Here is a 16,001-nt window from a genome sequence, read left to right on the forward strand (position 1 = left end):
ATTCAAAGCTTGAGAACGCTCAAAAGAATTCTTAGGCTCTCATTTACAAGTTAATTTGGGGATTGTTTCTTTCAGGTCCTCTGTCAGCCTGAATAAAATTATCATGATCCCTTAGACTTCTTTCTAGCTTGTCCACTGTCAGTGAGATGGTGCTGACACTCAGGGAGACCAGCAATCACGCAGGCCCTCTTCATGACACAGATGAGGAAGCCGAGGTCCAGGAGGCACACAGCACTGGTCACAACCAGGACTTGAGCCCAAGCCCCATGCCTCCCAGGCTGCTGTTCTAGCATCAGTTAGCAAAGAGTTCCTCTAGATGGACAGGACATGGGAACTTGAAACTGGGTGCAAAGGATGCAGGGAGCTCTCAGGGCCCTGGATTCAACTGTTCACAGGACCCCCTTGCTCTAAACTTTGGAGCCTCTTTAGGAAAGAGCTGGAGAGTCATTCCTCAAAGTTCCCAGCCTTGAGAACTTGAGGAAAATGCACCCACCCTTAAATTTAAAACAAAAAACTCCCCCTCCATCCTCACACCTTTGTCTCATCAAACTATGAATATCACTGAACTCTCAGTTAGTCGGCAACACTTGAGAAATGAATTCCCAGGACACAGGCTCTGATTTGGGACTTGAGTGTGTCCCCTTTTTTTGTATTATTTTCCACCCAAGCATCAAATAATGTAAGTGAAAGAGTAGTTCTGGCTTTAAAGGAAAATTACATGTTTTGACTCAAAATTAATCTTAGTTTTCTCCCCTCACTGTGGATAATTATAATATGTCAGTTTTTACCCATGTGCTGGTGGGAGCCTATTTGGTCTGGGTCACCCTTCAGTGAGGGTCCCTGGGGAGGGCCATTAGTATGGGCCCAAAAGCATAGCCTCAGGGACATGGCCTTAATGACCAAAGCTGAGACCGCACACTTATCCGGACCACAGTAACATAGCCACAGAGCTAAAGCTGAAAAGGTCCCATCAAGGTGGATGCAAATCAGAAAAAAATGAACAGGCCAGGTGAGCCTCTGTGGGGAGATAGAGCATGAGCGTGGAAGGTGGGCTGGTCTCTGAGTGCGGGGTAGGCTCAGGCTCGGTGACAGGCTGGAAAGCCTGGATCCATGGTGGGATTTGGATGTGTGTGCTGATGGGGGGGGAATGATCAGCTACTCAGCACACAGGAGCCCACCATGTGTCAGGCTGTGCACTGGGTGTCAGGGGACCTAGAGAGCCCCTGCCCATCAGGAGCCTTGGTTACAGAGAAAGGCATGTAACATGCAAAGATACCAAACAGTGTGGGAAAGTGCTCAGCTACATATCAGGTTATACTCCCTTTCACCTTCCTTCCACGGCTCCCCATTACCTTCAGGTTAATGTTCCAGTTCCTCTTCTTGCTCTTCAAAGCTCTGGCTTACAACTTGACCTTCATTTGCAGCTTGTCAGCACATCTCTTCCCCTGTGAGCACCCTCTCCACCCCATCTGCTTTCTACCACTTTACACCTCATGCTTCAGTCTGAACAAGTCAACTGCATCCATGTCCCTATGTCTTTGTTCTTCCTTTTTTCTCTTCCTGAAAATGTTCTCGCATTCTGTCTCTGGATGGTGAATTCCTGCATACTTTTCAAAGTCCATTCAAAACATCACACCTGTCCTTCTGCTTCACTGTCCTTCTTCACCTGAGACGGAGCTGCTTCCTTTCTGCTGGGTGCCTAGCTGCATTTTGCACACACCTGTAGCATTACATGTCCCATAGAGTATTGTCATGGCACCCTTGCACATTTGGATTCTCCGCTAGACAGATTTCTCCTTAAGGGGCTATCTTGGGTCATTCCTGTATAGTTAGTGCACAGTGCACAGCATAGCAGGGAGTAAACCTTAAATAAGCCCCAAATATATGAATTATAGAATGCCAAAACTGATGAAGCCCCTAGGAATTATTGACTTCAACCCCTTCATGTTTTAGGAAAGAACAGTGACACCCAACCAGAAATTCCCCTCCCATCTGTCCAGCATTTACAGCCAACAGGACTATCCCAAGGAGGCTTCAGGGAGGAAGTGGGTTTTGAACCTGGTTTTAAAGGACATGTAGATCTTAAATGGGTGAAACAGAAAATGGAGAGAAGGTATTCCATGTTGGAGACAGAGTGGAAGGCAGGAAGCGGGGCCTAGAAAAGACACATTCTGAGGCAATGACATTCTTATGTTTAGAGCAATGGAGATGGTAAGGATAAGATCAAACGTTCATTTTTACTCATCCAATACTCCTCAAGCTCCTAATCCATGCCCAGCCTGAACTTTGCTCGGGAATTCTAGAGAAAAGGCAAATGCATTCAATTCACAATCTAGTGAGAAAAACAGATAGGCAGAGAACTGCCTAGAAAATGGTTTGCTGAGGGTGAGGCACAAAGTACTGCAGAAGTCTTGAGGAAGGAGAGGTTATTTTCTGGGAAGTCAGCTTTCCAAGTGAGTCTGGAGAGGTGGAGGAAGGCATTATAGGAAGAGGAACAGAGGCCCAGTGTTGGGGTATTTGTCTTCCAATGCCTTTTCTCTCTCTTTGCCCCCATCTTTACTTACAGAATCTCTTTACCAGTCATTTGCACATTCACACTGCTCCCATGCCACCATCTACCTAGGGCTGCCCCACTTGTGATTGTACTGGGCTTGTCTCTCTAGGGGAAGCGTGCCCTCCTTTACCCCCATGAAAATATACCCACCTTACTTCCCATGCTGCTGTTGGTGTTAAGAACCACACCCCTCAATGACATATGAATGGTACCCTATAATCTGCAAAGCTCTCCCCTAATGCCTATTTACCAGAGTCTATGAGGCAGAAAGACATGGGCTCTTCTCCCTATTTTAGAAATTAAGAAACAGAAGACAAAAAGAAAGGAGGGGACTTCAGGATCACACTGCCTGTAAACAACATTAAAAGTGTGTGCTCTAGGCTGTAGACAGGTCCTGAAGTCTAAGTGTATCTCACCCATGCTAGACAGCTTTGCCAGGCTAGCTGGGTCCTACAGCAAGTGGAATTTCCAGCAGCGAAGCCTCCTGGTTGGGAAGAGATGTTAGGGCAAGGTGTCCCTGTTGTGTGCTGCCACCTTTTACATTTTTACCTTAGTCATGACCCCTCAACAGTGAAGGAAAATGGGTACTCCAAGGTCAGAGCATGATGGGCTCCAAGAAGTTGCTTCTTCAGTCCTAATTCAAACAGCCCAAGAGAGATTCCCTGCATATGGCGTTTGCCACTTTCTATCGTGCTTTGTAATTCTTATTATTTTATGTAGTTATTTTGTGCAACTCTCTCCTCTGCTAAATTGTAAGCAGCTTGATGACAGACAGCATCAATGTCTGACTCATCTTTGTCATCTCTGGAGACCATGGGACCGTACCTAATATCCAGCACCATGACTTTGTCAGTTACAGCAGACAAAGGGAGACTGCTTTAGGTGCATTTACTCCTATTATTTCACCTAACAACAGCCCTGCAAGATGGGAATATTTTATCACCATTTTACAAATAAAGCCCAGAGAGGTTAAATAACTCTCCCAAGGTCACATCTCTCACATCCCAAGGTCACATAGCTGACCTAGGAACTCTGGTGAGTTCTTTCTGGATCTAAAGCCTACCCTTTCCTTTGCAAACAAATCTTAGTCCAACACATGAATGAATGGCACATCAATTTATCAGTCAACAAAACAAACAAGGTCCCATGTGAGGGAAAATACAAAAAGAGCTTGTCTTTTGTCTGCAAAGGAGCTTGGAGTCTAGCAGGTGAGCCTAACAGAGAGAAGGCAGGTACTGAAGAGTAGTAGTAAGGATACTGCATTGGGTACTCAGTCCTGAGACTCAAAGATGAACCAGACACATCTCCACCTTACAAGATCACCCGAGCTTGTGGGGGAGACAGACTCCCCTCAAAATGCCATAATTAGGCTGTTCTGAGGAATATAAAGGTGACTCTGGAGCCCACGATGGTTACGAAGGGGAATGAGGTCCCAGGCTCACCCAGGTCTTCTGTGTGTCCATCCCCATCTCATTGTGAATTGGATAGAATGAATTAGAATCAAGGTGGAAATGTGGAAGAGTTGGAGCTGTGATCAGTTTCTCTAGAACCAGAATGATACAAAGTATCCATCCATCCATCCACCTAGCAGTCATTTGTTGCGTGTTGATGCCTGCTTTGAACCAGGCCCTGGGCTGGGTGTCAGGGACACAGAGAAGAGGAAGACAAGCCACTGCTCCCAGGTCACAGTTCAGTGGGGGAGATAGACACACACAGAAATGATTTCAATCCAGTGTGTATATATGTGCTGTCTTTCTTTTCTCTCTCTGTTATCTCCCCTTTGCAGGAAAGAAAAGCCCCCTCCCTACAAGTACCCCCTCCCGCGGGGCCCGGCCAGGAACCACCCTAACGGCAAAGGGGACAAGAAGAGCTCAGTGAACCACAAGGGCCCTTCAAACTCTGTTTAAGGACACGGAGTCCAGGGAGGGCTTGCGGGGGCAGGAGCATGCTTTTTCTGCTGGGGCACGGAATCAATCACCCTTCTCTAGTGTCCAAAGTAAGGGTGTGGGGTAACAAAGAAGCTAGTGAAAGGGAAGGAAAAAATGAGAAATGTCATTGTCAATTTTCCCTTTTACCAATGGAAAATCAATTGTGGGACTTCAGCGTAAGGCTCGGGAACAAAATAGGAAGCTCGAACCAAGCAAGTACAGATGCTTTTTCCACAACACAGAGATCCTCACAGGAAGAGGAAAAGCTACCCACCCCTTTTTTAGAGGTTTGGCACATCTCAGGTCAGTGCTTTTTGAAGCCCCTTTTACCTTTTAAAGTTGTAGAGCTACTTTGAGACTAGGTGACGGTGGTTTACAGTTTTAGAAATGCACTGTCCAAACGCACTGATCCAAAACAACATCAGCAACACATACAACACCATGTGCTGTTGGGAACAATGGGACAGAAGTTTTGAAATCACAGTGGTCCGAGGCATATTATCACTGTGTCTATGAGCTGCATGCATTTCCCAATGACCTGGGGAGTTTAACTGAAACTTTAGCTCCAAAGACAAAAAAGCATTGGTCACTGCTTCCAAAAGGTCTGTCCTGGTCCCGATCGCTAGATTCCGGTGTCACACCCAGCCACTGAAGAGGTGGGCATGGATACCCTGCGATGGGGGAAGGCAGATTGCCAGGTAAAGGAGATGTGAAAGACAAGAGAGTGCCCCCCGAGGCAAGGGGCTGATAAAATAAAACAGCAGCGGTAGCGATCCCCAAGGTGGGAAAGCTAAATCTTGTGCATTTTTCTAAAGAGTAAAGTGCCTTTGTATGATGAATGGGTCCAGGGGAGCCTGCTCCCTTTCCGTCTGTGAAGCAGCAGGCTGAGTCACCATGACAGCCTGCTAATTAAAATGACCTCCCGGAAATGAGGATTTGGAGATAGGGAGAGGAAGGGAGGCTCGAGGTAGAGGGGGCCTTTAGCACAAAGCTCCAGTTAAGCATTCTTTTGCTTTGGGATGGAGATTTTTGAAGTTCGTTGCAAAAATTGAAAGCAAAGCTTATTCTCTCTTTGTTTATTGGTTTTCAGAAATGATAACAAAGAACCATATGTTAGTTGGCTACAAATGTTGTGTTGTATATACAGCTTCTCCTCTGGGTTCCTATTGTCCAGAGGGACACAAATAAAGTGGTTTATGCAGCTCTTCTGTTCCTCTGAACGTTCTTGGTGCCCTTCCCTTTAGGTCTTCCACTCCCGCAAGAACCAGCGAGCCAACCCAAATTTGATGTAACTCGCACTGTGCTGTCAGGGTCTCTGTCATCAGGATGAGGGTGAGCAGTCAAGACTTGACTTTCCAGCAGCTCCTGTGTCAGAGTCCTGGGGAGTTTAGCTGAGTACAACCAGCTCAACGTTGAGCCAAGAGCACGGCAGGTCTTTCAGAAATGGCAGCATCTCCTGAGATAGCATGAACAGAGGCAGGCTGCAGAAAGCAGGCACGGTGACGGTGCAGATCTATTTTTCCTGGTCAGACTGTTCCCATAACGTTGTGACCATAGTTAGGCCCCGCTTTTTAAAAACTACATTCATGGGGTGCCTGGGTGGCTTAGTCGGTTAAGCGTCCGACTTTCACTTAGGTCATGATCTCGCGGTTCGTGGGTTCGAGCCCCGCGTCGGGCTCTGTGCTGACTGCCAGCTCAGAGCCTGGAGCCTGTTTCAGTCTGTGACTCCCTCTCTCTCTGACCCTCCCCTGCTCACGCTGTCTCTTTCTCTCTCTCCTAGAAATAAATAAAACATTAAAAAACAAACGAAAAAAAAAAACCCGTCATTCTTTAAAAAAAAAAAAACTGCATTCATGTATTGGATCACAGGCCTCATAACCCAGGTAGGCTGGTAGGTTAAAAGCAAAAACTTGGAGCCAGGCAACTCTGGGTTCTAACTCTGCATCCAAATCCTGTTTCTGTCTGTGTGATCTTGGGCAAGTTATTTTATCCATCTGAATTTTAGTTTCCTCACCTGCAAGATGGTAATAGTAAGACCAGCCTCATTACAGTTGTTATGTAGGTTTAACAAGCTGAGGTCTGGGAAATGTCAGCAAGGGTACTCAACGAATGACAGCTGTATTGTTTGGGGTGTGACCAAGATCACATCTTGATGAGATGTGTGCAAATAATTTCCCATTGGAAACAGAGAAAGAGATGAGCTGTTTATCCCTGAGATGAAAAATAAGAGGGGGTGGAAGTAGGAAAATGAGATCACAATGTTTAAAAAGCCGAAAGAACATCTTGGACATTCTTTTTGTCCAAAAGAAACAAACATGTTCTGTGTTGCCAAAGGTAAGAACCAAATCCAGGGAGGTAGTCTCCTTAAGACGGATGTCAGCTCAATGAGGAAAAGTTTCCAGTAAATAGTTTCCAGCCATTGGATGGGCTTCATGGGGAGACAGTGAGCTCCCCATCACCAGATGTATGCAAACAGTCTGAATGAACATCTGTCATGGAGGAAATGTAGGGGGCTCCTTCCCTAAGAGGATGTCGGATTCTCTGCGGCATCATCTCCTGGTGTCTAACTCTGGAAGGGGACGGCATGAAGCAGGTGGTTACATTCTTGATGTCAGAGAATGGAGTTTACGGTATAAAAAAGTATCATTTAATGCAGAACAAATGACACTAAATGTCTCTGAATTACAGTATATGGACCCTGCAGACATTTAGAATTCCTTAAGAGGGAAAAATGCCTCATAGCTATGAGGCAGACTGCAGGATATGTTTGCAATAGGACTACTGCTTCTTTCCATTGGTGGAGCAGAGAGGAAAGGGCTATCCAAGAGACCAGGGGTTGCCAGTAGACCTCCCTGTGACCTTGGCCTGTTCGGCAACTCCCTAGCTTTCTTGGACCAAGTCACACCTATGGTCTCAAGTTAGTGAGGAAGGTTTTCAGCATGCAGATGGCAGACAGCACCAACCTGGCAGGTGAATCAGCCAGAAGCTACTAGAAGCCCCAGCCCCAGCAGGGGGCGCTCCAGCCTCTCTTCCTGCCCGCCCACCCTCATCTCTGCACAGAGACTCAAGCAGGTAGAAAGGGCTACCGACCCAGTGTTTTGAGGAAAGTGAGATAACTGCCAAAAGGAAGGGTGGAGAAGGAGAGACATACTGGTCTTCTACCTGGCCCTCACACATTTTTCTGTAAACAGTGACAACTTTGTTCTCCTCTAGTCCAGAGGCTCAGAGACAGGACTAACGGCCTATTTACCTTCAAAAGCTATGGTAGGCAAGCCAGAGGCCACTCAGATTCTTTGTGGAGACGCCCACAGCAGATGTGGAGTCACCTGCCTCTGATGACAATGCCTGTGGCAGCAGGGGACCTTTAGCTGAGAGATTTCCCAGTTGCCTTTGGGGCAGGAGCATGGGATGAGCCTGTATCCTTTCCCATGATAAATGCCACACCTGAGACCTACCTAAGAGGACTCTGGCTCACTTTCCTAAGTAGTAAGAGTAATGCCAACATGCAGGTCTGGAGTTATTAACATTCATTGAGCCTTAGTTCATATACCTGCTGAGTATTGATTGGGCATTTGTTGTGTGTGAAACATTGTGCTAGATGCCTTTGCATCCGTTGCCTTATTTAATATTCCCAACAGCCCCTTGACATATCATTTTTTACTTTCCCCGGGTAAGAAAATTGAGACTCCTAAAAGTAAAATTCTTTGTTGGCATTCATCTGGCTGGTGAGAATCTGAATTCAAACCCAGCTCCCTTTCCACTGCTCTACACTGGGCCTTCTCTATTGGTCTCTAGTAAAAATCAGGTCAAAACAGAAGAACAGGTAAAAGCAGAACAACAAGTGAACAATGGCATCACCTAGAGGTAGCAGAGAAGGGGAGAGAAGCAGAGAACACATAATTTTTAGGTTGGGTGTATGAGTAAGGATTTCAGGACTTTTTAGCACCTGTTGTTGAAACCTTGTCTTCCTCCTGTCTCTCACTCACACCTACCTGAGTTCATGCTGAACACTCTAACAGGGTAGGGTTGGGGCAAGTGGCCCATTTATCACTTGACATCCAGAGGCTTCCATATCTCCCAGGGCTTCTAGAAGCTCAGCTAGGTAGTTATCACAGGACCCATCCTGGCACCCTCTGGGTTACTAACCCCATGCAGATGATCTCCCTTCTAGACTGTGTGAGCTGAGCCTGCAGTGTCCCCCAACTTGTTGTTCAGAATTCTTCCCCTGAGTCCTGCCTTCAGAGCATTTTAAGGGCACCAAGAGTAGAGATCCTTTTCATGGCTTGGCTCAGCCAAGAGGGGCACCAGAGCAAACAGAAGGGAGACATTATAACATCCTAAGAGCAGCCTGGGTTTAAAAACTCAGATAAACTGAAATGTGAATCCCAGCTCTCTGTTAACTAGCTGTATGGCTTTGGGCAAAGAATTTAACCTCTTTAAGCCCTGGGAAGGATAATCTACCTCCCATAGTTATTGTGAGGATTAATATAATAAAAATCTATGTACAACAGAATGCCTGTAATTAATAACACCTAGATGTTTGTTAAGACAGTAGAGCTCATGTGAAGTTCTCACAGCAACAGTAACAACAACAAAAACAAACAACAATGACAAGAAAGAGGCACAAGGAAACTTCTGGAGGTGATGGACATGTCCATTTACCTTGATTGTGGCTGGTATAACGGGTGCTTACATATGTCCAAACTCATCAAATAGTATACATTAAATTTGTGCAGATTTCATATATCAATTATACCTCAGTGAAAGTTGTCTAAAAACTGTCATAACATCTATAAAATACCTGGCATAGAGTAGAACTCTTTCCCCAAATCACCTCCACCCCTATTCACCTCTTACTTGCTTGCTAAGGTTGAGAACACGTTGTCTTGGAGCCAAAAATTTTCTTTATGCTCCAGTAAAGCAAGGACAGGGGTAACAACTCTTCCTAAGTAGAGGACAGGGGTGAGAGAAGTGTCCGGAAAAGTGACAGTCACACTGAGGGATCAGTGTGAGGCCAGGGACCTAGGTCTTACTCATCACTGTGGCTTCAGCATTAACATGGATCATGCGGCAGGGGCTGTGCTCACTGAGGGTGGAATGAAAAACATTGGGAGAGAAGTAGTGGCCCTGGACCCGTGAGGAAGAGGAAAGTTGGGGCTCTGAACAGAGGGGAATATAGTGTTGGGCACCATGGTCCCAAACCTGAATTGAGGCAGGACTGACAAGGCTAAAAAGAGAAAGGAGTATAGGTTCTGTGACATAACATTTTATTAAAATAACAAAAGAATCTTAGCAGCATTTATTAGACACCCTTTCTGTGTTGTCTGTGATTAGCATGCATCTTCTCAGGGATGGTCTCTGAAGTTCACACGCCCACGTGCTGTGCTGGCTGCGACTTGGGCCTCCCTGAGCTCTCTCCCTCTGTCAGCTCTTCCCACTGTCACCCAGCTCCCGGCGTTACTCCCCATCTTGCAGATGAAGAAACAGATCAGTGTAGTAAAGTCCCTTGCCTGTGGTCCCACAGCTGGGAAATAACTAGGACCACGCCGAGGCGGGAGCCCATCTCTGCCACACCTCTCTGTCCTGTGGTTCAACCCCAAACCTCAGTACTAAGCCTGGCCAGTTCACAAAGTTGTCCTCGTGATGCCTTTTCTAGCTCCTTGATGCTCAAACTTGGCTTGTCCCCAAAGACCTGGGATCTATTTTGGGCCGACCTTATGTCAATCTTCAGTGCAAATCTGCTTCTCTCCCTGGCATCGTCTGTCTGGGTTAATGTCTTCTTTTTCCACCTAGTCACCCCGGCCCGAAGCCTTGCCATGGGCTTAACCCCCTTCTTTTCCTCTCCCCACGCAGTCAGCCGGTCCCCAAAGCCCATTGCTTCTGCCCCCACTATACGTCTGCCTGCAAGCAGCGGAAAGAAGTGACTCTGGAGTCCCTAGACTTGAGGTTTAACCTCAGCTCCACCACGTGCTATTTTTGCCTTGTGCATCATTCAAAGCAGGTTACTTTCCTCACCATTAAAATGGAGAAGTACTTCTGGCAGGCTTGCTGTGCATCTTCCTTCCTCTCCCTTTCCTTGCTCTCCCTCCCGTTCACTCCCACCGTCGCATCCTACCTGGATTGCTGCCACAGCCCCTCCTTCCTTCCCTGCCCTGCCTCCACATGCTGTCCTGCTAACCCCCTCGCTCTCTCGCCAGAGGTGCTGACGGGATCTCTGTAAAATATGACCCCGCGTTTGTGGCACCTCTTTCAAATCAATTGTCTAAGTCAGGAACCTGGATGTCATCCTGCTTTTGTGTCTTTCAACCTCCCTTCTGATGAGGTGGCACATCCTGATGGTTCAGTCTGCTCAGTGTCTCTCAGATCCAGCCACCATTTCTACTCTTCTCAACTAAAGAAAATGCTTCTCATCATTCAGCTCTGTGGCATCCAATCCCAGTCTCATCAGTTGTAATTAAGTGCTTCCTTTCCTTGTGTCCCCAGCACTTATTTATCTATTTATCAGTTATTCCACTGCCAGGACTGTCATCTCTCCAGTATGGTTTCATTTCTTTGAGAGCAGAGATGGGGTTTTTCTCCTCTCTGTACCTCTCATAGCGCCTACTACAGCTCCAGACACGTCAGAGGCACTCAGTGAGTGTAGCAGAATAAAAGAAAGAACGAGTCTCAAATCCAAAACACCATCCTGAGCTTATCCTAATAACTGGATCCTGATTACAGACCCCTCTTCCCAAAGCTCTCGGAGACATTCAGCTGCTCAGACTTCCTCCGTGGCTCCCTTTACCTGCGGAATGAAGTTCCAACTCGTCATGAAGGGTGGCGTGGTGTGGTGGAGTGAGTGCTTTGGGCCTGGAGTCCTGGACAGTCTTCAAGGCCACACTCGCTGTGGGGAGCTGGAGGAAACAGAATTACTTCATCTCTAGTTCTTTCTTGACGGCCAAATTTTTTATTGGAGCTCAAGACAATTGGACCATCTTTTCTTATAGCAGTAAAAACAACTATTGTTGTTGTTGCTGCTGCTGCTGCTACCACTACCACCACCATCTACCACTACCACCATCTACTACTACTACCACCACCACCACCACTACTGCTGCTGCTGTTACTGCTACTACCGCCATCTACCACTACCGCCATCTACCACTACCACCATCTGCTACTACCACCATCTACTACTACTACCACCACCACTACTGCTGCTGTTACTACTATTGGTGCTGCTGCTTCTACTACTGCTACTGCTACTACTGTTCTTGTTAGCCTACTACTACTACTCCTAGGACGACGATGACTACCACCACCACCAGTGCTCCTACTGCCATGGCCGATCTACTACCAGCGCTCCTGCTCCTGCTGCCGCTGCTCTGCCACCGAGTGCCACCCGCTTAGTGCCGGGCCCTGCACGGCTGCTTGTCTTCCACGGTCTCAACAACACCCCCCTGAAGAAGCTTAGGAGGTGAAGGAATCTGGCCGAAGCTGCAGAGCTGACGTGGCGGAGCCTGGATGTCACCAGACTCCGGTGCTTCTGTTCTTTCCACTTTCTCTCCACCTCCTCGTGTACTGTGTCAAGACTGACAAGACCGTAAATATTTAATTATGAAAGACATTGGTTTATTAAAAGCCTCCGGGAGTGCACCGGTTCATGTGGGTTCTCGTCATGGCCTTCTTTTGCCGTATCCCTCCGAGCCTGGCTCTAGCAATCTCCTCTGTAGCTGCGTGTCGCTGTACGGCCTCCAGGCCAGAGTCTCTTCCTTTGAAACAACTGCCAAAGTATCTTAACAGGCAGAGCGGGAGCTACCCTTGGACTTGTAATGGCAGGAGAGAGGTTTTGCCAGGAGGTCGGCCTGGAGTAGTAGAAAGGAGGCCTAGCCCCTCTGTGAGCACATCCCTGGCCCTGTTCCTGCATTAAAAAGTAGGTGCTCATCACCAGCAACAAGGATTTTTCCTTCTAAATATCCCAAAGGCTTTCTCTTCCTCCACCCCAGCCCACTGCCCACCCCCAGAACTCAAACTGTAAAGCCAGAAGGCTTGAAAGACATAGCCATTAGGAAACCAGATTCTGCTCCCAGCTCTGATACTGCCTGGCCGGGTGACATTACCTAAATGTCTTGCCCTGTCTTGAGTTACTCTCAGAGCTCCAAGCGCTTTCAGCTTCGTACTCTTTGTTATGGGGGCATAGTCCTCAACCAACCTACTCCTGCATATTGTGAGGATCCAGACAGGATCAACGAGAAAGTACAATATTTTGAAAAAATATTTCCCAGTATTTTCTCCCCTTCTAAGAACTGAGACCTCATAAAATTTCCCACTTGGTCTATGCCTTGCCTTTGACCTAGATCATCCTACCATTCATTCATCCAACAAAACTTCTTAAACATCTTATGTTTGCCAGTCACTTCCCATTCATCTGCTGCCCTGATACCTACCTGTCCTTCAAGACTCCTCCTCCAGGAAGTCCTCCCTGATCTTCTAGCCCTCATAGATAACTCTTCCTCTGAGCTGCTAGAGAACTATTGTCTAAACATCTCATCTGGCACTTAGTAATAGCTTTGTATTTCGCATTTCTTGTGTATCAGCTCTATCTTCCCAGCCCAACTTTGCACAGTTCTTGGGATCTTACTCATTGCTCAGGTCCCAGGGCTGAGCACAAGGCCAGGCAGAGAGTAACCTTTTAGTGAGAGTTTGTGGTATGCTGCTGCTGCTGCTGGAAATGAAGCTGAGGGTGGCTGCTCTGAGCAGAACATTTCTGTAAGGCTGATGGCCTCCCTCTCTCCCTTCCTCCAGAACTTAGTAAATAAGGGCAAACCCTGACATCTCTGGGCAAAGTGGAATAAACCTAGCCTACAGGCCCATAGAGGAAGCTTCAGACTTTAAGGCTAAGGGCATCCATGGGAAAGAGAAAAAGGAAAAAGAGGGATGGAGAGAGGCTGGGAGAGGTGAAAGAGAGAAACCAATTAGGTAGGATTTGAGTGTGTGTGCGTGTGTGTGTGTGTGTGTGTACACTTGTATATTTATATTGTGTGTACAGCTTTTATAAGTAACTTTTTTATGTCTGGGTATGAAAATGCATGGTTTTTTCATAGTTGTGAATGTTTATGTGTGCTTTACTGAGTATGAGTGACATATCATTGCAGATTCTAAGCACATTTTTACATCAACTCCTACTCAGAGGTCCTAGGTTAAGTTTCTGTTTGAAATTCTGTCTAATGTCTCAACATTTCATTCATATTAATGGGTCACCCCCTAGGCCCAGCCTCCCTGGGACTGAGCCCAGCAGGATGTCAAGGCCACCTCCCCTTCCCAGTCCCAGTGAAGGCTGATGTGGATCCCAGCCAGGCCAGTCCCCAGGGTGGGAGGCTTGCCAAGAGCCCTTTGCCTGACCCTGTCAGTAGGTGAGCTCCTGTTTAGATCTCTTGCCTGTATCTCAGCCTTGGTGTCCCTGTTTCTCTCTCTCTCCTTCTTCAGGCCAGCCTTGATTAAAGGTAAACAAAACAAAACAACCCTGGTGTGATGCGGTGTTAGGAAGAGAGAGGCTGCTCCCTTAACTCCCCCAGCACCTCTCCACATTTCTCCTGGAGAGCTGAATGCTGTGGCTCCAGCATGCTCATTTCTGTTCAGTTTTAAATACACTCACTGAGGGCCTGCTCTAAGCAAAGCTGAGCACTGAGTGGTGGTCCGAGTGGAGGGTCCACAGCTGTGAAATAAATACTTCATCGCTCTGGCCCATGGATCAGCTCCAGGGGGCTGGGCACGCTGACTTGGTTGAAATGCAAATATACAGGATTGGGAACTTTGCTACATTAAGCCTGGCTCATCGTGCGTGCCTAAATTCACTCTTTAGGGAAGTTTAACATTCATTCTTTCATTCTTTTGTCGATTCATTCATTGACCCTTGGGCAGGCTGAGTGGTTTGTTAGAAAGAGTGTTAACCCAGAAACGTGGATTCAAGCCCCACTTAGCTGCTGTCATCTTTGCCCTCTGAGTCTGAATCTTATCTCCGGAATGGAATAAAAGAAAGATTTCTGGGGAGCCTGGGTGGTTCAGTCAGTTAAGTGTCTGACTCTTGATCTCAGCCCAGGCCTTGAGCTCAGGGTCTTGAGTTCAAGCCCCACATTGGGCTCCATGATGGGTATGAAGTCTACTTTAAAAAAACAAAAGAAAAAAAGACTGATTGCTCTCCTGATTCACAGGATTCATTTCAGGAACTTCAGGGGAAGTGGCTGTAGTGGCGACAACGCCTGAACATCCTCTGGATGCACCCATTCTACATACAGTAGAAGGGGAGGAGGGCAAGCGGCAGGGACTTCGAAATGATGCATTAGATAGAGCCAGAACTGGGAGCAAAAATATCTAATTCCAGCCCATTAGCATTTACATAACTTTAGAAAAGTCCCTCTCCCTCTCTAAGCCTCAGTTTCCCTATAAAATGAGCCTGTTGGAGTAGGTGATCACTGAGGAGTTTTGCCATTTGGGGGTTCTAGGGAGTCCTCCTCCAATCGCCTACCCTGAAAGATGGTCTTATAGCAACCATGAAAAGCGCATCAAGTTGTTAGATCCTAATGCTATAGGCAGGATATCTAGGTACTACATTTTCATACTTGGCTCAGTGGCATGGTGGTGATGCCCGCTTCCCAAAGATTCTCTCTGCCCTCAGACCTGATGCTGAACCAGACACCTCTGGAGAGACGAGACCAGCGGGTGACACGGCGAACCTTGCATACAGAAGGTGCAGTGCTGCGGACCTAATTAACATCACCGTGTAATAGACACCATGGAGCATGCTTGAGCTGCCAGACAGAATAAATAAAGCAATGCTTTATCTTAAGTCTTGGTTAACAGTGAGTAACAGACTTGTGCATTCTTTACTACACTCACTGCACAGACCTGCTGTGGGGGCCCTAGACCCAGGGAGAAGGCACACCCTGATTTCAAGGGTGTACATTTTAAGCTGCTTGCCAAGCAACTTGAATATTGGGACCCCGACTGGGTGTTGTAATAGACCTGTGCAGAGGTGGGTACAAGAGTGTAGACTCTGGTGTCTGACAGACCCAGCTGAGATCAGCTCCGCCACCATGTGACCTTGAGCCACCTCTATGAACTTCAGTTTCTTTACTTATAAAATAGGATTAATTAATGCCTGGGTCACAGGAGGTTTGTGAAGAATAAATAACATGATGTGAACAAAGCCCCTAGCGAATGGAAGTGTGGCTTCAAGGATAGCTATTATTATTTGCCACATTCACATTATTCATATGCTCAGTATTTCTAAGGTGGTCAATCAAGCAACCACCCTGGCACATATACTTGGAAGCTATGGTCTATCATTATAAGTGGATGGTGGGGTAACGGGGTCTCAGCTGGTGGTCATTTGTCCACCTCCAGCAGCGTCCTCCTTCCCCCTCATTATAATATCATTGTTTATTCATTCATATATTCATTAGTAATCTCTACCATGGTGCCTTAGTTTTGGGCTCTTCCAAAAGCAGAGACTAGGACAAGCCACTGAGAACAAGCAGTTT

The 16,001-nt window shown here is 46.9% G+C and overlaps 1 protein-coding gene across 4 annotated transcripts in view; it reads left to right on the top strand.

Moving 5' to 3' along the window:
• LOC120240623 (BEN domain-containing protein 5) overlaps positions 1-15,324 on the top strand; it is a 1,403,952-nt gene extending 1,388,628 nt beyond the window's left edge. The window contains exons 13-14 of one of the 4 annotated variants that reach the window (XM_039245392.1): positions 5,727-5,814; positions 15,137-15,198. In XM_039245392.1, the coding sequence (XP_039101323.1) occupies positions 5,727-5,769 (43 nt within the window). In that variant the 3' untranslated portion in view covers positions 5,770-5,814; positions 15,137-15,198. The other 3 variants (XM_039245389.1, XM_039245387.1, XM_039245388.1) reach the window with 3 other exon arrangements.
• Positions 15,325-16,001: the final 677 nt, after the last annotated feature.

The sequence above is a fragment of the Hyaena hyaena genome, unplaced genomic scaffold (genome assembly GCF_003009895.1).
Source record: "Hyaena hyaena isolate Hyena2069 unplaced genomic scaffold, ASM300989v1 scaffold_257, whole genome shotgun sequence".
Classification (NCBI taxonomy): Eukaryota; Metazoa; Chordata; class Mammalia; order Carnivora; family Hyaenidae; genus Hyaena; species Hyaena hyaena.